Source organism: Cyclopterus lumpus, chromosome 3, assembly GCF_009769545.1.
Source record: "Cyclopterus lumpus isolate fCycLum1 chromosome 3, fCycLum1.pri, whole genome shotgun sequence".
NCBI lineage: Eukaryota > Metazoa > Chordata > Actinopteri > Perciformes > Cyclopteridae > Cyclopterus > Cyclopterus lumpus.
The window spans coordinates 14,140,545-14,164,088 of NC_046968.1; the positions used below are offsets into that span (position 1 = coordinate 14,140,545).

Consider the following 23,544-nt stretch of genomic DNA (forward strand, 5'->3'; position numbering starts at 1 on the left):
TGATTTTCTCTTGATAAAGTTCAACAGCAGTCATTCTGCATTAACAATCATCTGGGGAATAATGCCTTAATGGTGTCTCTATCAGTTTGTAAAATGTCTTATCATCTGTAGGAGGTAATTTCTGCTTGAGACGTTCAGATATCATGAGGATTTTCTTTATCACTCAGTGTCTGGGTCACAGTGATCGCTGAAAAGTTGTTCTCAATCTGCAGAAAGATCCCAAAGACCTTTGACTTTGTGTTTTGGCTGCTGTCTCTGAGGTGTTTATATTAACACGTCAGAGGTTGTGGAAATGAACTCAAAATGATTTGGGCATCATCTGTTCATTGGTTTAGTTCATTCCTGACATCCCAAAAAAGAAGAAAGAGAAACAAATGAGATAAAGTTTCAAAAACAGCTTTTATTTTTATGTCAAATCAACTTTCTTTGTGAGATTAACACGTATTACCCCAACAAATAAAAATATATAGTTCTTAAATGGTTGGTTTAAACCTATATGACAATATGAGGATTGTTATGATGACATATGAAGATTTAAAAAAATAAACACATTATGAGTTAAGATAAATTCAGTTTGTCATCCATGTTTACTTCAGACTAAATATGATCCCTGAGACCGTAGAGGTTGAACAATGATAAACAGTCAGCTACATCCTAAACCAGTGACTGCCACACATGGTGGCTGTCTGAGTCCTGACTGTGCAGAGAACTTAAACCAGTGTCTGAGTCGTCGTCGTTCACACTGTGAGCTTTGGACAGACCCCTGGCCTGCTCCACCCACTCGCCTTTCCTCTCCAAAGTGCTCGTCATCCCCATCTTATCATCTGTCCCGTGGCCCCATCTCTCCTCACTGACTGTCCCATCCTCTTTATCCAAAGTGTTTACTTTCTCCAGCAAATCCCTCATCTCCTTCTCCCTCGCTCCGCAAATCTCCTGGGTCAGCTCTAAATCGCTCCTAATAGCTTCTAAATCCGTGTTGAGGCGCAGACCGATGTATAAACTCGCCTCTAGTTGTGTTCTGATCCTCTCTTCTTCCCAAAACAGCTCCTTTTCTGACGCCGTGTCTGCCTCGGTGCTGGTCGGGGATGGTGCGCCCTCACCGGGCTCTGTGTCTTTGCTCTGCAGCGGCTCTTTGCTCCGCTGCATCCAGCGGCAGTTCAGCTCCTCCTGCACCTGCACCGCGAGCATATCTATGAGCGCTTCCTGCTCCCACAGCTCCTCTTGTAGTCGAACCACCTCCTCACACTGCCGGACATAATCTTCAAAGTTGGCGAGAGTTTCAGCCGAACACACTTTGTCTCCATCTCGACTGGGAGCCGCAGCAGCATCCACTGAATACGTGTCTTGTACATAATTGACCCCGTGTCTTTGAATTCGGTCAAAATGCACCTTTGCCTCGCACATATCGATGTCCGCGTCCAGCTCGGTAATCCTCTGGATTTGCTGGCGGATTGTATGATCCTGAGAAATCACAACATGGACCAAAGTTTCCATCTTTTCCGCAGAGGACGCGTTTCTCTTCACTTTCTTTCTTTTAATCTTCTCCAACTTTCTGAACGCTTTCCTGACGACCCGACGCTGTTTCTCGGGTGGGATGCCACCCGTGGGAGACCTTGCAGTCCCATTGGTAACACAGGGGCTGTGTTTGCTGAGCACCACACGCGCCTCCGCGCTCCGGGCTCCGTGCTTCGCCAAAGACGCCTCGCTTTTCACCAACACGAACTTCACGTTCCTCTGCTCCTCTCCCCACGCGAGCCAAAGGCGCAACAGCTTTGTTTTGTTGGGTAAAATCCTCTCGAAACCTCTCCATTTCTCCACGATGCAGTACGACTGTGGGCATGCAGCTGAGGAGAGGTCATGCTGTGAGTTCTGGTCCTCCAGAAGCACTTTGACAACATCAGCGCAGGTTGTGCGCTTTGACAAGCCGAAGACAAGTTTCTCCTCTCGGCAGACCCACAACGATATATTACTGCCCTCCGCCTCCATCACGAATGTCTGATAACTCCACCTGTTTCTTCTTAATAGAAATAAGAAGAAAAAAGCCGGTCTTTAAAACTTAAGTCCGCATGTCAGGAGCAAAGCGCAGCCGTGTCATCTCCTCTGTGTGCGCGCGCGCTGCGTCCCGGACGCGAGATGTTGCTGATGGAGCTGAAGGTGTGAGGGTCCCATGTGTCCTTCTGTGCACTTCCCTGAGGCCACATGAAGGTCTGCCCTCATGAGCCTGCCTCTGCTGTGATCACATGACTGCCACCAGCAAGCGTCAGCAACCAGTTATTATTTTCTGTGACATATGTTGGAGGTTTATGATGGTTATTGTACACAATGCTCCTAATGAAATGTCAAAGGGATCCTCCCACCGTTTACACTTTGACCTAAGTGTTCATCTTGAACATGGTTATCGTAAAAAAAATGCTCAATTTGGATTAAAATGTAACATTAATAACATAGAAAAGGTAGCCTCTATAAAAGCGGAGTAGTATTGCCTCAAGTGTCAGTGGGAAATATGTTACATTAAGGTATAGAAATACATATTTGACATTTTCTAAAATATATTTATGGTGTTCAAGCTTTGGTTTGTTCTGAACTCCTGAGGGAACATAACAACTAGTGTTGAATGGGGCTCTAAGATTGGAAAACTATATATCTGTATTTGACCCTTGAATTTGTACCATTAATGCAGACGCAGGTTGTGATTCTGTACATTGTAAACTGTCCACAGTGACATACTTTCAAATAATGAATAACTATTATATGAATAGAGACAAAAGGAACAGTTTATTGGCGAGCAGTCACCAAGGTTGTGTGGCAGACGCAAAAAGAGACTTTTTGTATAACCTGCTGGATTACACTTTTGTGTTCGATGATCTGAATATTCAGGGTCACTTTGCTTTTGTTGATTTGAGTGAGAGGAGACAGCTATTTGATTCTGTAAAGGACACCTTCAGATTGTAGTGAGGATACCCGAGAGTATTAACTGAATGTTGGGTAAGTGTCAGGTGTGCTGCTTTGCTTGGTCTGTCCTTTGTGATAATGTATATAAAAGGAAAGGGATGTCTTTTAAAAATGCTATAATTCATAAATTTGAGCCTGTTAGCTTTTAGTTCATTCATCTTTTTCTCATTGACCCTTTCAGATTTCAGCCTTGGTGATTTCCTGATGCGTATTGGTTTAGATTTTTCAAAGCTGCTACTCATCTTTGTCTTCAAGAAAGGCCTGATGAGTTGTTTGGGGTTGTCAAGGCTGCTGCTTGTTTGAAACCTATCGCACTGTAATCTTCTTGTGTAAGAGGTGTGCCAGCTTCTGCTCGTGCATCTTGTGGTGTTACAATATACGATTGGTTTTATTCTTACGGCTTTAGAGGATTACTTGTGTGTATGTGATAGAGAGAGTCAGTAGTGGTTGGTATACTCTGCAGTCTTGTCAGACCAGAGCCAAAGAAACTCATTCGAAACCTGAAAGCACTCAACCCTCTAAATGTGTCATATATTAAAATAAAGTGTTGTTAATCTTCAGCAACTAACAAGAGTAAAATAGATTGGAAAATTGGACGAACCAAAAAAACCCATCCCAGTGTTGCTAAGTCTTTTTCAAAGAAACTAGCTTTCCTAACCCGCCAGATGGTTTGTTACAGTGATATTAACGCGTTATCTCGTGACATTGCGAGAACAAAGCTGCTGTGCAGGGTAAGTAGCCAAACTGACAGCTCGTCCCTTTAAAGAGTTTCATCTGATTTATCACAATGAACGTAAACAACAAACACGGCTATTCGTTCTTACGAGCAGGACGGGCACAAGCAGGTGTCCGTCCAATCAGTTCAGGATAAGAAACAGCCACAGATAACAATTTATTTTCTTTTTTTATTAGAGTATTTGATTCATTGATTTATGTCGGGATGTAAATAGAATTTCAACAAATATACCAAAATGCTTTTTGAAGATGAACAACCCTATCATTAAAATGCATGATTTTGGTGCAGTGCCACCTTAAAGTAAAATGACATAACAATACGTAGGATCACTCAGAGCACACATATGTGCACATGAAAGACGGCCTTGAACTACATAATCCAGAATAAATCATTTTGCTTGTACTCCCTGAAATTCAAGAGTTATTAGTTTAAGTGTAAAGTGATTTATAAATGACCACATGGTGGTGCTATATACTCCAAAAACTATTCAGTTTTCTCCTGGCCCATGGGCACCACTTTTTATTTATTGATCAGATATTCTGCTTTTATCAATAATGTTTGTAAACAAAGCAGGAAAACAGGAAAACATTTTCAATTTTAGTTGACAAACGGATGTCTTAATAATATTTGGTTGAGCCTTTTAGTATTTGGTCTCTATTTCTGCTTTCAGTATATTTAGATGACAGCAGCAAAGGTTTTCTTTCAAATGTTTTATGTGACTGAACTTTAATTACACATTAGATACTATTTACTGGTGTCTCAACTAATGGGTTAAAGTAAAAATGAAATAGTGCAATTTTCTTTAAATTAAACAATGTTTCCCTCTGGTGATGGTTTCTGTTACTACAGCTGGATACATACACATATGATCTAGTTGTTTAACATGTGAAACAGGGACACAGACTGAATGTAAAGCACGTGACAGGCTCCATCTCCAGTTGAGCGCAGGTGTCTGCAGCTAAAGAGTTAAATGAGGCCTCAGTCCACACGGAATCATGTAACACTGCTTTCTCAGTAACTACTCAAACCGTGCTGATTGCTTCAGAACTATGAATGTTTAACTGAAGTGACAACAAAAGCAGGCACTCTGTTTTCAGATTTATTTAACTTCAATATTGTACACATACAAAGTATCTAGAAAGCTACAAAAAACCTACTATTATCAAGAAGGCGTCATAATGTTACGGAGCAAAGACAAGACCAAATGCAGAACACAGAAACATAGCAGAGCTTCTTTTTCTCTCCTTTGCTCCAACACTTTAGCGTCATGGATACGAAAAGATATCACACATCTGTACCAAGAAAAGCTAAGATATATCATTTTGTACAAAGCACCTTTTTACAAAAAAAAACAAGTCTGCACACAAAACCCAAATGTGTGTATTACAACTATATGTGAGCTATGTGAAAAAATCACTTTAAAGCCACCATCTGAAAATGGTCATAAAACAAAAAGGTACCAGTACCTACTCTTTCGACAGAATTACAAATAACAAGAGCTAATCTGCTGATATGTTTATATCATGATTCCTCGACGTGGCTGATTTTTTTTTGTGTCCATTTTCTCCTCAAATGGTCCACCAGACATTCGTGCCGTCGAAGGCATCAGTCCTGCTGTTTTAGTGTTGAAATGTACCAGCAGTGCAGCAGCAACATCATCATACCATCTTATTGGGCTTGCAATATACAGACAATGTCATCACAAAACCAAGTACAACTGGATACAAGTACATTAAGAAAACATCTCACTAAGTAATCAATAAAAGTGAACAGACACAGGGTAAACGTAAAGAAAAGAAAGCCTATTAAAACTCCACAGTGTCCACAGGACTGTGGCAAAATACTGAATGATTGATTGAACTTTATCTGCATCCACCAGAGACATTGTCTGCAATTATTTAGAGCTTCTTCCATTAAAATACTTTATAATTGTATGAGTAGCTATGGTCCTTATGGTGAAAAGCATTAACCTTGACGGCCTCGTCCACACTAGCACCTGTACAAAAATGTGTTTCTAAAACAGCATCTCAAACAGGTTTTGGATACAAATTCAACCACATTAAAAGTTATACAATGTGTAGTGTATAATCATTAAATAAAGTTCCCTTTTCATTCTGAAAGATAAATTATAAAAGCCCGCGCATGTCTCTCGAGGACATCACAGCTGTGTCGGCTGCATCATCAAAGGTAACATTGTGATATTTTCATATGGTGCAGGAGAGAGGAATCCATGTTTCCTAAAACCTTTTTAAAAACACACTTGAACCTGCAAGTGTGCACGGAGCAAACAGCTGAGGTGTCCGTACGAGTTGACATCCTGCATGCAGTCAGCGGCTGTACGTTATCAGCAGGTCTTTCTGTCTTTGACCTCAAGCAAAGAAATATTTTTTCTTCAAATACATCATTTGTGAAATTAATGAAAATTAATATATCATTTATCTTTTTTTACCGGTAACCAACTTTCCTCCTGCTGTCATCATAATCCTTTAAAAAGGCAATGTGGTGATTGGTTTCACTTATGTCTCATTTTTGGTCTAGCAACATTAAATTTGAAATTTCTGTTTGATCTTTTTGAAGCTGGAAATTGTATACCGAAGGCACTTCCTTGCTACCATGCAGGACAGGACAAAAGATTAACTGTATCTCTGTATTTTTGGTCTTTTACAACAAGAAAGGCAGTCAGTCTGTGTTTATAGTTCACTCTTAGAAAAAAAAGGCTGATATTTTAGGAACATTTACAGCGTTAGAGGAAAATATAACCTGTGGTATAACTGTTTCTGTGCTTAAATATGCACACTTCAACATAGGAGCACTGCATTTTAATGACGTCAACAAAAACTGTTTTTCTAGGAGTGTACCAAATGGAGGAAACATAATTTCGCAGATATGAAGATGTACCAAGTAAAGTAGCAGTGAGTTATTTTTGCCTGTTTGATTCTCAAAACAGATTTTAGACTTAAAACAAAGCACAGGGTAATGTTAGTGTATTCTAAGGCACTGTACATCTACACTTTGGCAGATGGGATTCTGACTTTCGTACACAACGCAAACATAAAAGAGTCTTCCGGCGTAGAGATCACAGTTTACGGGGCATCTTTTGGAGTTCTCACAGCTATAACATGTTTAAGGCTCGGGATCGGCGTAGACCACAGAAACATGTGAACAGAGTGTGAACGTGAAGACAGCACCACTCTGGTTTGGAGCTCTTACACCAGCATCCCAGAGGAGAGCGATATTTCGAGCCTTTACAGGGGGCAAAGCCACAGTGTACTTAACAAAGGCCTTCTGTCTAGAAGTGATTTATAGTGTGCTAAATATTGAAAATGTTGTTCTAAAACCAAAGCTCGAACAGAAAAAAGTCAGCATCACTAAGGCAATCCAGGAGGGGGAACAAAGTGCTTTTGGACAAGATGAGAGTCTGTTTTGAGTAATCTTCGCAGTACTTTCACCCGTCTAAAATCTAAAATCCTCCCATCAGTTGTCTCAGAGAAAAGACTTGTTTGCAGCACAGACATTCTTAGCAGTTGGTAAGACTTTCTACATTTAGGGAGAAGATGCAGGCAAAATGTTTTTAGTATTTTCACAGTGCAAAAATTCCGTTATTAGTTTCTAAGACTTGGAGTGCGTCAACAGGGATAAACATACCACTGAAAGCAGAGTTTTTGTGAAAGAAATAGCAGTAATTCAGCAATATTCATAACCACTTGCTTCCAACTGTCCATGTAGTGTTTTGTTAGTTAAGGTTCTTTGGAAAATCTATTGGCTGTGGGTGCATGTCTGTATATCTACAGTATGTACGCTCACAAATTATCAACTACAGATGCACGAAAAACACTCAAACATATTACACAGACCACATCAGGCTGCTGAAAGTGAAGGCCAGCATACTTTTTTTCTTCTTAATCTACATAACAAAGCAGAAGAAGACAACACACATAGTTCCATTTACCAAATTAATCTAGTAAATTATTTTAAAACGGCCACATTTATACCCAACAGTGACCAACTCAACATCTTTTAAACGAGAATCCTCGTATTTAAACATAAAACAACTGTACCGCAATTCACAGCTGCAGTCAAATAACAAACACTTTACATTAAAACAAATGTAGAACAACTGACTTCACCCAATACCATGACCAAAAAGCATTGTAGGTGTGACTTTCAGGTAGAGGCACTGCCACTTGTCTTGAGGTTGGTAAGTCCATGAACGGAGGGGGGATTGGGGGAGGGGAAGCTCGAAGCCCCTCATTCCTTTACCAGTCTGTAGATATGATGCTGGGCGCCGTGCTCACTGTTTGAAACCTCAAACACACACGCCATACACAGCAGCGTCTCCTGGGTGTCCCTATTCGTCACCACCTGCGAGGGAACAGACGGACACTTATTGTCGAAGTACCAGTATTCAAGGAGTTGCCATATTTTTTAAACAAAAAACACAGGTATAGAATCAAACGACCAGGGTCCTGTCTCCGGATAACAATCAGTCTTTGAAGAAAGAAAACACTGTTTAAATGCTGTAAACTCCTAACGTTACATTTGTACATGTTTCCTAAAACCGTACGAGTTTCTTAATGCAAACTCTCTGTGGTGTTGAAGAGAATACTGGATACACTTTGGAGAACATGACATAGTTCACTGTATATAAGTGCATTCTGTATCTTAAAAAATACATAGATCACAAAGAATAAATGTGATAAATGACAATAGAAATGTCAGCAGTCTACAGCTTTCAGTTACTGGGTGGAAGTTAAAGGGTTAAACAAGGTTCATACTTATATTTGGGGTTTCTCCAACAACATTTTAACACGCTTTAATGTTTAAAAACACATTATTGTTCTCATACGGTCCATATGATGTACCTTTATTCACCCACTGTCTGAAACACTATGTTTAGCACCTTAGCCCCCTCAGATATAGAAACACTGTTACTTCACTGATATGCGTCAGTTTTAGTTTCTCCTGAATATTTCAGAGCTTTTGAAGATGCTTTAAAAACAGATACAAAGTGCTCATTAATCTATTGTGATAATTTCCAACTTGATGCCTTGGGAAGCACCTCTTAAGACGAGAATGAATATAAAGCTATCAGATGCTTCTGGGCCCTGTTTGCCCCCCATGTACAGCTCTATGCCTGTCTTTTTATTTGTTTTTTGCTCTCTCTGGAGTGCTGAATGATACTTTAAGACCCCATGTGATGGCTAATAACAGGAGTTTCTCTCCCACTCTTATCCTCCCTTTGCCCCTGCAGATAATAAGGCTCCTCACACTGCGTTTCATCCCCTGTGGAATGAGAGCAATGCAAGAACGAGAGGAACTCATCTCAAGGCTCACTCAACCCCTCCAGACATACACACCCTGACAGCGAGAAAAGAAGAAGAAGAAGTCCTGGAGAGGGCTCTCGCCCACTCAGGTCAGTGTCGTGATTACCAATAAGATAGTGAAGTTCTCCAGCACGCTGTTCATCATATATTTCTCTGGCAGATGTTTTAGTTTATGGATGAAGTTGATCATGTATTCACACATGGGAGACCGGCTTATCCGGTAGACAAAGCGTCCATTCTCAAACCGCGCATATTCCGTCTGATGAAAAAGAACAACAAAAATGTATTAAGTATAATAGTATGTGACCTAAAGATATATTTGTGTTGTGTAGATACTCTTTGTTATTCACATCCTTTAGTCATTGTTCTGATTCCCAGAATGAAAAGACTTGAGTTCATACCTCAACTTTCTCAACCACCTGCTTTCCAAAGGAGCAGACCTTGGTTGAGCATGTGATGGTCATGTTCTCCGAGCTCTCGTACTGACTCGTGACTCCGTAGAAAGATCCACTATCATCTTGAATGTTGCAGTTTAAGTCCGCCTGGGAGAAATAGGAACATAAAAATGAGCAGGCAGTGGCAATTAATATATGTATTTAGGTGTTCAATTTACAGGAATAAACAATACACACAACCACGGTACAAAGAGGTAAATAGAGTGTATTAAAATGGTGAAATAAAATACTAGTAGTGACAATGGTGACGAGGTGTACAGGAGAAAAGTGAATTAAATTAATTGAGTAATTATGTCTTGGTACAGCAACCTTTGTGAGGTTTTTCATATAACAAGTAACAACAAGCCTGTGTGTATATTAATTATTTGGAGGGTAAAAAACAATGTTAAACATTTAATTATCAAGAATCCAGTACCCGAGTACATATTTGTAATGCCTTCATGTGGATCATCTGTAACATACCTAATGAAACTTTTAAAAGGATAATATGTAGCCAATTTTTAAACATATATAAACACTCTAGATATGGAAACGCTTGGCTGATGTTTTTAAAGATCTATGACCAAAATCCATCAGCGGGACATTTTACAGTTGACAAATGAATTCAGCGCTCTCTGGTGGACAAACTATGTAATGGAGACTGTTTCTAAATGACCTCAAACCTAGTTTGGCATTTTTGTTCTGCAACTTCTTATTATAAGCTGCCATACACCAATACCAAAATATCCGCAAAAAGCCAATCGGCTGATATACCAGTCTGATAGATGTTTTCCTTCATACTAATTGTGAGCAGGTTTTGATCATGTTGTGTATTCCCAATAGAAAAGTGACAAAAATAAATTAAGAGTCCTCTATAAACCCCACTTTTTAAATGTGCCATTGATGCACAGAACAATGCAAAACACAAAGGAAATGGAGGCTCTGCTCACAGCTGATGATGGTTAAAAACATATAAGAGAAATGCTCTTTGTTCAACCTACAATATAATATTTCTATATTTTACCACTTGGGAGCAGCAGAAACAAGTTGTGAAAACAAGATCATATATCATCACCTTTGAAGTTGATATGGATTATTTACACATCGATGTTTTACGGAGAAACGGTATAATTCATTTTTTACTCAGTTTTTGGTCTCTATCAACTCCTGGTTTCTTGACTACTACAAAGACAACACACATAAAGACTAGCATAAAGTACATATATACTGTATCCAGGATGAAATTGGAAGAGGAAGTCAGAATTTGGTTTAAATGTGGAATCTAACATTTTTTATTTTCTTTGTCATTGTCTAATCAAGAGCTGTCGAAATTAAACATGTACATTGCATATCAAATTAGAAGATCTCGGCCACATCTGAAGAAGCATTTAATGTGTCCATATTGGAAACAAGATTGTAAAGGGGACTAAATGAAGTAATGTTAAAAGACTGATTAACAAGGTCGAACTGGTCTACTCTCGGTGTGCAGCCTTTCTATGCCCTGAACATCCTGTTCATTATGGATTCAAAAAGAGGAGACATCCCCCTACAACATTCTGCTCCTTCATTAAGCAAAGCAGTTATACGTTCATTATTGTGCAGATTCTGTCTTTCATTTGAAATTTAGATTGGTCGGTCACTTCAAAAGGAATTTGAGGGGACTTGGTCCAAGTGCATACGGTCCTACTTTGTTGGCTGCCGCTAGTTAGCATTTTGCATCAGGGAGGAAATACATGCAATGTTTGAACAGCCATTAGGAGTGCAACCAGGTCACTCCATTGTTTGGAAATATTACATTGAATTAGTGACTGCTTTGATCAAAAGCTCTCCTGCTATGCAAGTCCAAATATAGCCGAGTGCATTCTGCAAACATTAAGAGAGCAATCTCCTCTGTGTAGACTGATTACACCCAATCACTGAAGATGAACCTGAGCAGAATGTTCCTGATTCTGCCATTAAACATTTCACAATGATATTCAAACTGACGTGCATAAAAATACAATCCAGGTTTAACACTGCCATTTTATACGATACTTCTCAATCCTGTGGCTGTAACACTCACCCAGAATTTTATAAGAAAGAAGGAATTATGGGGACCTTTTCCATACAGCTCCTTCAGTCCTCCTTTCTTTTCTGGGAATTTGTCATAAATCTGACGAATGTCCACAGACTCCAGCAGGGCGTCACTGTAGGAATGATTTGTCTGTCCGATATGTACAAATAGGTGCTTGTTGTACTGAAAGAATAGATAGATAGTATTAGAAATGTACTTAATGTAAAATATCTATTTCACATTATATCAAAAATAGATCAATGCATTAATATCAAGAGAGTCATCAAAACAGAAAGGTTTACGAAACAAAATGAGCTAATTCTGACATATTAACCGCCATAATAAACAAGTGTCTGGAATCAGATTGATAACAATACAGCCTCATGGTTATCACTATGAGGCTGTAACTAGGCAACATCGCTGTTTATTTTGCTGTCTGCATGGTTTTATGATGTACGAATTAGGAAACCACTAAAGCCAAAACTGATCCCCTAATTTATATTATAACCCTAGATGGGAATGCCAGACTGCTTCACCCAAATTCTATAAGCTTATAAGTTGAGACCTTTTTCATTAGCAAGAAAGCCAGGAAACCACACATCTCAATACATCTGAAGATAGAGATATCTGTGTGTTAAATTAGGCAAACCCATACAGTAAAATAATTAATTTACTCAGCATTATTCAGTCTTCACTCACATGAAAAGCAACATTTCTGCATCAAAGGCAACTACAATCAACCTAAATTGACAATATGGAGTGAAATACAGTGCATACTGTATACATGTTCTCTATTCCATCAATTCTTTAACTAAGAATATTTGGATTTGGTTTAACAAAGTGTGATACATGTTGTGATCTGGTTAACCTCAAACCCACGATGCATAGCAAAAAGCAGAAAGAGAAGCAAATCCGAGAATAACATTTGACCTTCAGAGGTTCGTTGGCCTCGTCGTGACCGCATGAAACCCGGTGGCTTTGCACTTCAGTTTAAAAGCTCACAGAGCAGCCTATGCAGCAAGTAGCCTTTAGGGCAAATGCAACAAATTCAAGTATCAAGCTGAATGGAACATTAATGGCTGTTGTCATGCCGTAGTAATACCAGAAGAATGTGCTGAGGAAAATGTGGACACACATTTAAAAATTGCTAAGGCAAACAAGAAATGTGAGACTTGAATTTGTCAACTCACACTCTGAGTCTGTGGATCGTCTGGCTGAGCTGAAGTCTACCACGTAAATACAGTTTTGGCATGCCTTTTAAGGTACTGATTAATATACAGTCCTTCATTATTTCTGCAGGTTTTCATGCTGTGTGTCCCTACAGGCCGGGCTTCTCCCCTCTTAGCTTGTTTTGGCCTCCTCTCAGCTGACTCTCTGCCTGGGAAAAGGTCCCAGTGTATTCATGGAGGAAAGGACTGGATGATAAGAGGTGGGAATGAACACCAAGAGATAGTGATATGTCATGCTTTACTTTAAGGCTCCACTCACTGTGTCTGGGTCTCTCTGTTGCTCGAGGAAGGCGGAGAACTCCACCAGTCGGAGTTTAGACGTACCGATGGAACGGCCCTGCCACGCAGGTGCTGTCGGAGCTGGAGCTGCTGTGGTCTCGTAACCTACGGCAACGCCACAATAACACTACATTTGTCTTGTCTGTTGGTTGTTTTACAGAACAGCTAGATTAAGTTGATGTTAAGACATGACAACAAAACAAATTATATTAGAGATATTGTTTGATAGGTGTCAGTGACATCGGTCAGGTTTGTCCTGATGTGGTTACGAGCTACGTTCCTCTTTATTACATGAAAAATGCCCAGCAAGTCACAAACTGTACAACCAAAAAGAAAAAATAATATTTATGTATATATTAAGGCTGTATCTGCCCTTGAAACCAGGTTTGAGGTCACAGCAGTGCAACGCATTGGGGCATAATATTCAGGAAACATTTGTTTGCACAGATTTGCTCTTAATTTGTAGGATTCATCAATATTTTGTTTGTTTCCAAACCTTTGTAAGACTTAAACATGCAACTGAAAGACCTCACTCCAATATATATATATATATATATATATAAATAAACATATGTATTGTGTGTTGCAAGTTAAGAAATAATTAACACAACTAAAAGGTAAAAAATTAATTAAAGAAATCTCCACTATCTATGAATGCTTTATTTTCAACTTTTACACAAGATTAATAAATTACAACCAATCCTAAATCACAAAAACACTTAACAATAATAAATCTGTGGTTTGTGCTCATCTTGTGAATTAGAAGTTGGTTTTTCATTTCTTTTTTTCTTTTAGTTTATATGAGCGAGTTTTAAAAGAAGAAAAAAAAAATTCCAGAATGAAGACTTTAAACACAATTAAAATGTCATTTACAATTACAATTAAACCTTAGCTGCTAAGAGAACTTAAAGGCAGAATGAGTGCAATCTTCATAAAAAAACTATGAACTAGAACTAATAATCACTAGAACAAATAATTCACTATGAAAGTCCCCTGCCTGTATTATCTTATTGTGCTGTGTTCGGGACATTTCTGGGCATCAACCTCTATAAAAACGTTGCCACATCGTAAGCACGCATCCAACAGCAAGCTACGAAAATGGCCAAAAACCCATATATAGCGAGGTGGAACACCATGCAGAAATAGCTCACGAGTGTGACTCTGCGGTTGGCTTTCACCTGCTGGCGAGCACCATAGCTATAACTGGGGTCCAAAGTATTTTAATCTCTCTCTATCAACATATTTGTTTAACAGCGAGACAATCTGCCAATTTTCACAATAAAACTAAAGGAACAGATTCAACAGCTAATAATATTTTTTAATGCTTTTTACCGAGTAGGGGAATGTTCATGGGGAGATGGAGCAAATTTGAATAGTTAGCACATTTTACTATGTTGTGCACGTTATTGGATCTTTGTCTAATAACCAAAGTGTGAGGTTGCATTTAGAAGATTTCAGATTCAGCAATTATACAACATGATGTCCGTTTTGTGTCATTTTTTTTCTAATCATGTAAATTCTTACTTGAAATGGCTGTTGTGACTGGCTGGATGGAATAGGCTTGCTGGGTGAAAGGCTTAATACTGGAATAGAGAATGACAGACCCATAAGCATACTATATTAAATCTGTTGCTTTAAGATATTTTTGTGAATTCAAGTTTTCATTGATGAAGTTTAATACTTACTCTTGTGAGGATCCAGGCTGACCAGCCGATAACATACCCTGCCATAACTGGAGATTTACATAAATCAATAGAAAAAACAAACAGAGAACGTACAATTGTGATCAAAATGGACAATAGCTCTATGTTCATAGGGTGTAGTTATCTTGACTAACACTCCATTTGATATTGTGCTTATCTGATAGTAGCAGTTATGCAAAGCTGTGGTGTGTAATGTGATTTGGAGCGTGTGTCGGTGTGGTTGGCCCCATGGCCGCCCTGGGTGAAGCTGGACAGGATGGATCAATAGTGGGGTGCCGACAAGGCTCTTACCCCTGCTCCAGGGAAGGCTGGGCGCGGGATGCCTGGCAGGCCCAGCTTGTTGTGAATAGCCGTGGCAGAAACAATCTGAGCCGAGGACATGGAGGCCATGCTCTGGAGGGCTTTGTCCTTCACGGCTTGGTCCTTTAACAGCAGTCACAAAAGGCTTAGCACTCGCACAGAAGGGGAAGGCAGGGCATGTTGCAGAGGTAGAAACAAACAGACTCCAAACAACACACTAAAAGCTTCACGACCTCTCTCACAACCGTAAACTGCAAGCAGGTTAAAAGAAGATTCATGTACATCACTATTTGAGTGTTTCCTACAGGAATGTGCTGAACAAGGACAATTAAATTCCAATATACAAAGCAATAGCTGTGGTATGCACTTACACAATAGTTTGCTGGTTGACTAACAATAAAATACTTTCAAAAACTAATTGAGCAGCATTTCTATCAAGGCTGCGTTTGTCTGCAAGTCAAAACACATCTAAACAGTGTGAGGAATGTCTCAAGTAAAACTGTTAAGACACCAGTCCTACTTAGTTAATAAACTGTCCCTTTACTGGTTAGTTCCTTATATCTTTGGACAAGTGGTCTTTAAATTATCAGGATATATCAAATTGTAAATCTTAAATGGCCATGATAAATAGTAACAAAGAGCCCGAAAAACCTGAAAAAGTGCACAGCACATTGCACAGTCATATATATATATATATATATATATATATATATATATATATATATATATATATATATATATAGTCATACTGAACCTGCTAAATTCAGGTACTGCAGCAGAGTGCACATCTGGACAACGCACTAGCAAACCCATGCAGAATCACTGGTGGCAGAAGCTAAAAGTAAGCATGCTGGCAACAGATGCAGGTGGAGCAGAGTCAAGCTACAGTATGATGATAGAATGATGACACAATGAGAAACCACGAAACTGGAAAACACTGGACAGCAGCTGCTGTGTTGCTATGGCAGGAGAACACATGCAAAACTAGCAGTTGAAGGTTAAAGCAGGCCCTAATAATAGCAAAGACAGCATCACAAACATAAAGTGAATACTTACCATGCTTGTAACCTAAATGCAAAAAAACAAGGTTTTGTTGTATATTAAATTATTGTGAGTAATTCAACATTTATTAATAAAACTGTTAATTAAGTCTGCATGACAAAGTCCGTGACCTACAAAACATCAGCAAGAACAACACTTCAATTTGTAAATGTCAAGCCATAACACAGCACAACCCAATGCAAATGTACAATGAACACTTTCTGAATTTTGTATCTACAGATCATCTTTGGTCTCTGTGGCAAATGTCTTGCTGTCTGTAATTTTCACAATCTGATCAGTTGTCATCACTCGAGACAAAACAACAGAACAATAACGTAATCACTGTAATTTCACAAAAATGGCATAGACGAGACCAGAAACAGCAGGTTTTCATTGATGCCCCCTGAACTGAAGGGCACACTTTCTCTTTGCCCCAACACTCTAATTTGCTTTAAATGATTTTGGGATTCATACAAAAGCTGTCTTTTTTTCCTCAGACAGCCGCCTGTGCCCTTGAAAGACCAGGCAAAGCTGTCACACACACGCGCACACACACACACACACACACACACACACACACACACACACACACACACACACACAGGAGGGGTCATTATTCGTGTTGGAGCAAAGTGTGAAAGTCAACACATGAAGTCGGCTCCCCACGAGAAGAAGAAAAAGGCACATGGGTGGGGTGAAGCATGACTTCACAAGAAACATCAAATTACAGTTCAATATTATTCAAGATTATTGCACAATGTATTTGTCCCATTTTAATCTGCCATTGAGCTTTCTACAGGGATTTTGACAGAATTCATTATTGTTAAACAATCGACAAGAACGCTCTGAAATGACGACATCTGAACTGGGAGAAAGGAAAGCGGCTGACAGCCATGGCACTGGGAGGAGGAAGGAGGAGGAACAAGAAAGCAGAGAGCATCTCAGCAAGAGTCAGCCATCAGACCGACTTCCTTGGACCTTCTGCTCTCGGCCGCTCACCAACAGCCAATGCCGGCATGCTTCCCGACATTTGCACACATTGATAGTGATTTTACAAAATGATTATGAATATGCATAGAGTACAAATTTGAGCCCGACCAGTACATAAACCAGCCAGATACAATATATATATACATTATTATTATTTGTAGGAATGTTTTGAAATCATAATCTCTTTTGCTCTGTCACTTTTGGTCCAGTCAGAACATTTTAAAGGGATTGACATGAAATGTGGTAGAATATATTTATGATCTCCAGAGGATGAATCCTCAAAATGAGACTTTTCTTCGAGTGCCACCACGAGTTTGACATCTGGGGTTTTGAGGAACATGTCTCAAACAACTTTTGGAGGGATTGTCATGAAATTTGGCACAAACATTCATGTCTCATTGAGGATGAATTGATATTACTTTTGAGGATCCTCTGAATGTTCATGTAGTATCCCATCAAATAAATAATTAAATAGTGAACAGTATACCTGCCATCATCAGCATGTAAGCATTGTTTTTGGGTGCATGCCAGCATGATGATGTAGCATTTAGCTCAAAGACCAACAAGAGCGATTGAATCAATTGTCTTTTCTATTCTTCTATTAATTCATGGATAAGATGAGCAAAAGCCCGTAAAGAAAAGTGAATCAATGTAGATGAAAACAAGCAGAAAGGACTGTGACAGCATGTCAAGGTAAGAAAACTGCTCTGAGAAGTGGGAGGGGGTTAGAAAATGTGGACAGAGTAGAGTCAGCAGAACATTTGGGTGAGCAGGAATCAGAGCACCAGGCATTCACTCTGTCACCACGGGAAACAGGAAGTTAAGTCTCACAGCAACCAACAAGCCCAAAAGCAGAAAAGCGCATACCTTAAGCTTGGAATGAAACTCACGAGATTTCCTTCTGGCAAGAACCTGAATGTGACTAGACACCTGCGGGGTAGGGGAGGGGAGGAAAACAAAGGAAGAGCCTGTAACCATGGCAATGAAAAGCCCCCTGCAACTGGGCAAAGCCAGACGTACCTTAATGGCTGCTTGGATTTCTCGAACTTTCTTTCTTGCTAAGACCTGTATGTGACTAGACACCTCCATTAAAAAAACAAAAAGAGAAAACGTAAAATAAAAAAACAAGAAAAAACAAAAAAAGTACAAAGTGGATTATACATTTCTTTGTTTAACAGACACTTGAGGGAGAAATGGTGCATAACAGAAGCATCTCCAAACCTTACACTAAGCTAACAGCCAATAAAGCGTTATGCTGTGTGTTGTCGTCACTTAAGTGAACTGATTAAGGAGGATGCAGGCCCCTTTAGCGCACATTAAGAGCAACCAGATGCGATCTGCTGTGTGTTGAATGAGAATTGGCTAGTCTAGTATTCTTACGGGAGCTTGGCGAGGCATTCCAATGTTCAGAGTGCTAAATTATTTAATATTCTCACATGAAACATTCAGCAGTTCAACAGTTAGAATGAGGAGTCATGTGTGTTGATGACAGGTTTGAGGGGCGTGTCAACTGACACTATCCACGCAAATCACACCCAAGGTGAGTTTCCTAGTGGACACGAAGGGATTTAAAAAGTGCTTCCTCTGCAGGTAAAAATGTATGTTATTCAAAATATTAAATGTTCTTGCTATTAAGGCTGATACATAAACTATTGAAACTATTACTCAATTGAAAATAAATTAACAACTATTTTAATCATTTAATATTTCTCAAGCAAAAATGTGAAACATTCTCTGGTTCTAGCTTTTTCCATTGTGATGGTTTTCTGTGTTTCGTATCTAATTATAAAACAAGGAATCCTTATGTCTTTTTTTCTGTCCGTCTCTCTGTGTTCTTTGCATACAGTATCTCGAGAATCGCTCATCTGATCTACTTCACACTTGGCAGGTGTATCACTGTAGGACCCAAGGGAGTGCTTTGTCGAATACAGTGCAATTTGGACACCTTACACACTCATGTGTAGCTGCAAAGGGAGGAGCTTGAGGGCTCTGCAGTCGAGCACGTCGTCCAACGCTACATGGATGCTGGACAACATTATAACCCAACTTCACTTTCCTGGAGTCAATGAGCACGAGCGGCTAGCCTACACACAAACAGCGCAACTCTGCCATTTAAACTCAAATTGTGTACATTTTTGCTATTCTTACTTATAACACAAATAATGTTGCGACTGGCAAAATAACTCCACTAAGCCGGGGAGGGCCGCCTGCGCTTACTGCCTTTTAAATAACGGATTAAGTATGATTTTAACAGCAGACTGTTCACATCATGGGTTCAGTGAAGAATGTGAAGCAATGGCCAGGCCGGTTTCAAGGCACCCCACATAGCAAATCTCACATCTCCGAAAATGATCCAACAAATTTCAAAATAGGAGTTATTTGAATAAACTGGTAATCAAAATGGTTAGTTTCCCGCATGAAAACATATTCAAACTTAATAAAATGGCATATTATCAGTGTTTATTAACAGCAATCAAAACATTCTTTCTGAAGTAAAACTATTAGGTAGAAGTAGAACTGATAATACTGCACAGTAAAAGTCCTGCTTTCAAATGTGTACTGTGAAGAGGCATTATCAGCACAACTTACTTAAAATGACTAAATGTCTGTTCAAGGTGGACTTTTAATTCTATGATGCTGGATAATTTGATGAATAATAATGCAACATATTTTAATTGTTGAATTTATTTAGTCAAATCTGACTCTGCAACATAACCAGTGTCTCTGTTAGCTAAATGTATACTGTTCCCTCTGAAGTAGAAGTACACAGTAGTATAGATTTTAAGTTCGGAGCCTTTTCTAAAGTTATTTTGAGGTACAATCAGTTACAATAGTAACATGAGCCAATATTTCTCATATAAACATAATAAACCTTTAGCTGTTTGGGTTTTTTCAGTCTGCCCCTGGTGTTTTTCCCCCCGAGTCTGTTTCACTAGTGTGTCTCACCGTGAGTATCTGTGGCCTGTGTGTATGTGACACAACTCTGTCCCGGCAGGTGTACTGCTGTGGACTCAAGAGACTACAGTATCTAGTTTGAAGTTGTTTGATTGAGCAGTTCTCGAGAACGCTGCGCGCAGCAACACCACAGGACAAGAATTCAGCCCACTCTAAACGGGTTTGTACGTGTTTTGAACGAGCGCTGCACTAGTTATTATAAATTCAACATCTTGGGGTTTGGGACATTTGGTCGGACAAAACAAAACATTTAAAGATGTCCTGTTGGGTTCTGGGAACATGTACTGGTTATTTTTCACTATTTTTTGAAAACAATCAAGAAAATAATCAGCCGATTAACTGTTATAGAATATTAGTAGTGCCGGTAACAATTCTTTTTATATTTAATTAAACTGCCGATTGTGTTTTCAATTATTTTTTTGTGCTTTGAAATAACAGAAAATACCCAAAAAGTGCTTCCTAAATCCCAAGTGGACATATTCACACAGCTTGTTTTGTCCAAACTTCAGCCCAAAATCCAAAGATTTTGAATTTACTATCATAGAAGATTTACAAAACCAGTAAACGGTTCATCTTTAACAAATTCGCTTAAAGAAAAAGACAAACAATTATTCGATACCGCATCTTTTGCTGATACATTTTATCTCGATTGACTTGCCATTTCATCTCTAATGAAAATAGTTGTTAGTTGCACACTTAACGCATCAATTACACACAAATACAACATGCATTGAAACCAACAGTGGTTCTTGGAGTAGATGTAAATATCTCTCTCTCTTTCTCGAGGAGAAGAGTCACAGAGAAACCACACAGCCTTTCTGCCATCACAGCGGCTCATTATCGTCTATTTTGAATACACAAATCTATTGTATACTTTTATTTGTTTTAGTACTATTATTCCCATGAGAAATACATATATAGGAAAGATTAAGAGCCATGAATTCTGTATAATTTACATGACATATTACAGCACATACTAATAAATTCATCCAAACTTGATTCAGAAATCTGAGCTGAACGCTGGGGTAAGAGTTAAGTCTGCAATGCACACAGTGTGTTGCAGAAGACAGGATGCACTCAGCGAATACTCTCTTTGATCAGAGATTGTCCCGATCTATTAAGCCTTCCACCTTCCTATTAATACAGGCTTCTACTGCGACCAAGTGCACGACCTCGATGCTTTAGTCATGAAGCAGAATACTTGCACTGTTAAGCTACTGTGGCTCTCTTTTAATGCCGTTATGTTTATGTGTTGCAGCTGCTATACTATAGCAAATGAAAAGCTGCACTTTAAGGAGAAATCTGCTTTTAGAACAACTGCTACTTCTTACACAATAGGTGTATTAATACGTGACAATTTCAGAAAATGTCATGTCATAATCTCGGGGCATCTGTTCATGCAACACAGCAGTGACAGGGGACTTGTCAGCCTCAGAAGTCTACCAAGCAAAGCATTGTGTTATTCTCTGTCTGGAAACAAAAGCAACAGTCGGCCTGCATTCAGATCTGACGGCCCTCTGACACTCATGCAAGAGAGGCGTCACTTCTCTTGTCTTACCTGCTTCCGAGTCCTCGTCTTCCCGGTCCGAAGCTTGATGTATCTGGCTATCAGCTCATTTCGACCTGCGTGTTGAGAAAAATGAAAAATGGGTTTGTTTAAAAAAAGAACTACAAAAATAAAAAACATCTACAACAACAAAAATGGAACATTTAGAGATAAACTAAATATAAAATCAAGTGAGGAGGGGAAATACTTAAGCAAGAAAGAAAGAAAAGACTGCCATGAACAGACTCATGCAGTCTCTTTACATTTACTCATGTTGGCTGTATGGCTCATGGTTTAGTTTCAACACAAGCTTTGTGTTACAGTTCACATCAGAAACATTTTCAACCAAGTGAATAAATACCGTTTCAAACATATAAATTGTAATGAATGGATATTAAAAGATGGCTGACTGAGTGGCTTTAGCCACAATATGAGTCATATATTTATTCACAAAGCTACAACTTTTCTAGAAAGTAGTCAAAAAATCTAACACAAAGATATTAAGCAAACTAGAACCATACTTTTAGGTGCATGCAAATCATAAGATATGTGTATCTCCTAAACAATCCAGTGTCCCAGTGAGAACACAAAGAGCCATAAGCATGAAAAAAAGAAAAAGAAACTCGCAGCAGCACAGCCTTTCAAATTAATCTAATTCAGTCTCATTCTCTTCAAAGCCCGGCGCTTTGAAAGGAAACAGACATAGCTGTTCATACTATTACAGAAAATAATGGCAACTGAATATATTGGTTTTAAAACATTGCAGCTCTGACTAAATTATAATTAAAGCATAGCTTTGTAGAGATTTCCAATTAACAACGGCTCCAAACATTCTTCTGCCCTGAGCTCTGCTCTAATTGCTGTAGCAATGCACATGACCCCTGCTTAGCCCTTTCATATGGTAATAACATGCCGCCAACAAAAACTATTACACAAATTATAGGTAAGGAGGCACTCTAATTATGTGTCCAGCTGTAGCCAATCAATGCCATGGATCTGCTCTTCTCCTCTATAAAATGCACCAAACCCTCAATATAATGAAACATTTTTCTACATTCACATCATTATCAATTAAAGGCCTCATTCTTGTTATGACACAATGGGACCACAACGTACTGCACATGTGCTAATAAGCCGTGTCTTCGGTAATCAGAAGAAAAGGCATTTTCAATGAATGGCAGCACATCACGGATCACAGTGTGAGAGATTGCAAGAGTACATACCAAAGATAGAAAAGAGCAGAATATAGGAGACATGTTGCATAAATAGACAAGATAAGACAAGAAAACACTGATATATGCTAATATCTGCTTGTTGATTGTATAATGGAAATATAGGGTAGCCAGTGTGAAGCATCCTCTTGTGATGTTTAGGGCTCTTGTGCGCTGCTCAGGAGCGCTAAATTAAAGACAAGTCGTCAGGTTAGATATAGTAAAGCTGTAAGTAAGGAATAATCTACCTACTGGTCGATAAAATGTCAGCAAATATTGAAAAATGACAACGTCCCAGAGGCCACAACATCCAAAACATCATGAAAGAATCTATATCTATCAACTAATTGTTTCAGATCTAAAACATTTCCTTCATACTACATTTTTTTTAGGCTGATCCTTTCAAAAAGGTGCCGATTAAAAAAAACTAAAATGTATTTCAGGCTAGCTAAAATGTTATAGACTCTTGACCAGTAAAAGGTCAATCGTAACTTTCATCTGTGAGTTTAAATAAAACCACAGGGTATAAACTTGTCAACAACATGAGATCTTTGATACCTGCTGCACCTGGCGGCGTGCCACACCTACAGAATGTATTGTTCCACTGAGCGAAGAGGGGGAGGGGTGGGCGGGAGGGGTGGGCTTTGACGTCGAGGCGCAGTGTGTAACAGGTTGACCCCGTAGCTGTTTTCACGCTGAGCATTTAGGCGAGGCCAACCGAACTGAACCCAGCCATGTGATCTCACAGGACAAATAAATAACATCTGGGGATTTACAATGCCAGCCCGGCC

General features: G+C 39.1%; 2 protein-coding genes across 6 annotated transcripts in view; both read right to left on the reverse strand.

Annotated features, from left to right (window-relative positions):
- Positions 1-654: 654 nt before the first annotated feature.
- rassf10b (Ras association domain family member 10b) lies at positions 655-1,995 on the reverse strand. Of its 2 annotated transcripts, XM_034529324.1 has the most exons (2): positions 856-1,986; positions 655-816 (listed from the first exon to the last, which is right to left on the reverse strand). In XM_034529324.1, the coding sequence occupies exons 1-2, from the start codon at positions 1,984-1,986 to the stop codon at positions 655-657; spliced, it is 1,293 nt and encodes a 430-aa protein (XP_034385215.1). The 2 variants fall into 2 exon arrangements, with proteins under 2 accessions (XP_034385215.1, XP_034385216.1); XM_034529325.1 differs by having other exon boundaries at positions 655-1,995.
- A 2,819-nt stretch (positions 1,996-4,814) lies between these two features.
- Positions 4,815-23,544, reverse strand: part of tead1b (TEA domain family member 1b) — a 47,757-nt gene continuing 29,027 nt past the window's right edge. For 2 of the 4 annotated variants that reach the window (XM_034529427.1, XM_034529428.1), the window contains 11 exons: positions 21,555-21,619; positions 17,909-17,971; positions 16,067-16,078; positions 15,002-15,133; positions 14,693-14,739; positions 14,532-14,590; positions 12,988-13,112; positions 11,509-11,682; positions 9,414-9,554; positions 9,119-9,271; positions 4,815-8,050 (listed from right to left, as the gene is read on the reverse strand). In XM_034529427.1, coding sequence (XP_034385318.1) covers positions 7,937-8,050; positions 9,119-9,271; positions 9,414-9,554; positions 11,509-11,682; positions 12,988-13,112; positions 14,532-14,590; positions 14,693-14,739; positions 15,002-15,133; positions 16,067-16,078; positions 17,909-17,971; positions 21,555-21,619 — 1,085 coding nt within the window. In that variant the 3' untranslated portion in view covers positions 4,815-7,936. Of the gene's footprint in view, positions 8,051-9,118; positions 9,272-9,413; positions 9,555-11,508; positions 11,683-12,987; positions 13,113-14,531; positions 14,591-14,692; positions 14,740-15,001; positions 15,134-16,066; positions 16,079-17,908; positions 17,972-18,061; positions 18,125-21,554; positions 21,620-23,544 lie in introns of all 4 variants that reach the window. The other 2 variants (XM_034529429.1, XM_034529430.1) reach the window with 2 other exon arrangements.

What these genes read in the sequence shown, in the direction of transcription:
- rassf10b (XM_034529325.1), bottom strand. Translation starts at nt 1,986, where the DNA reads ATGGAGGCGGAGGGCAGTAATATATCGTTGTGGGTCTGCCGAGAGGAG.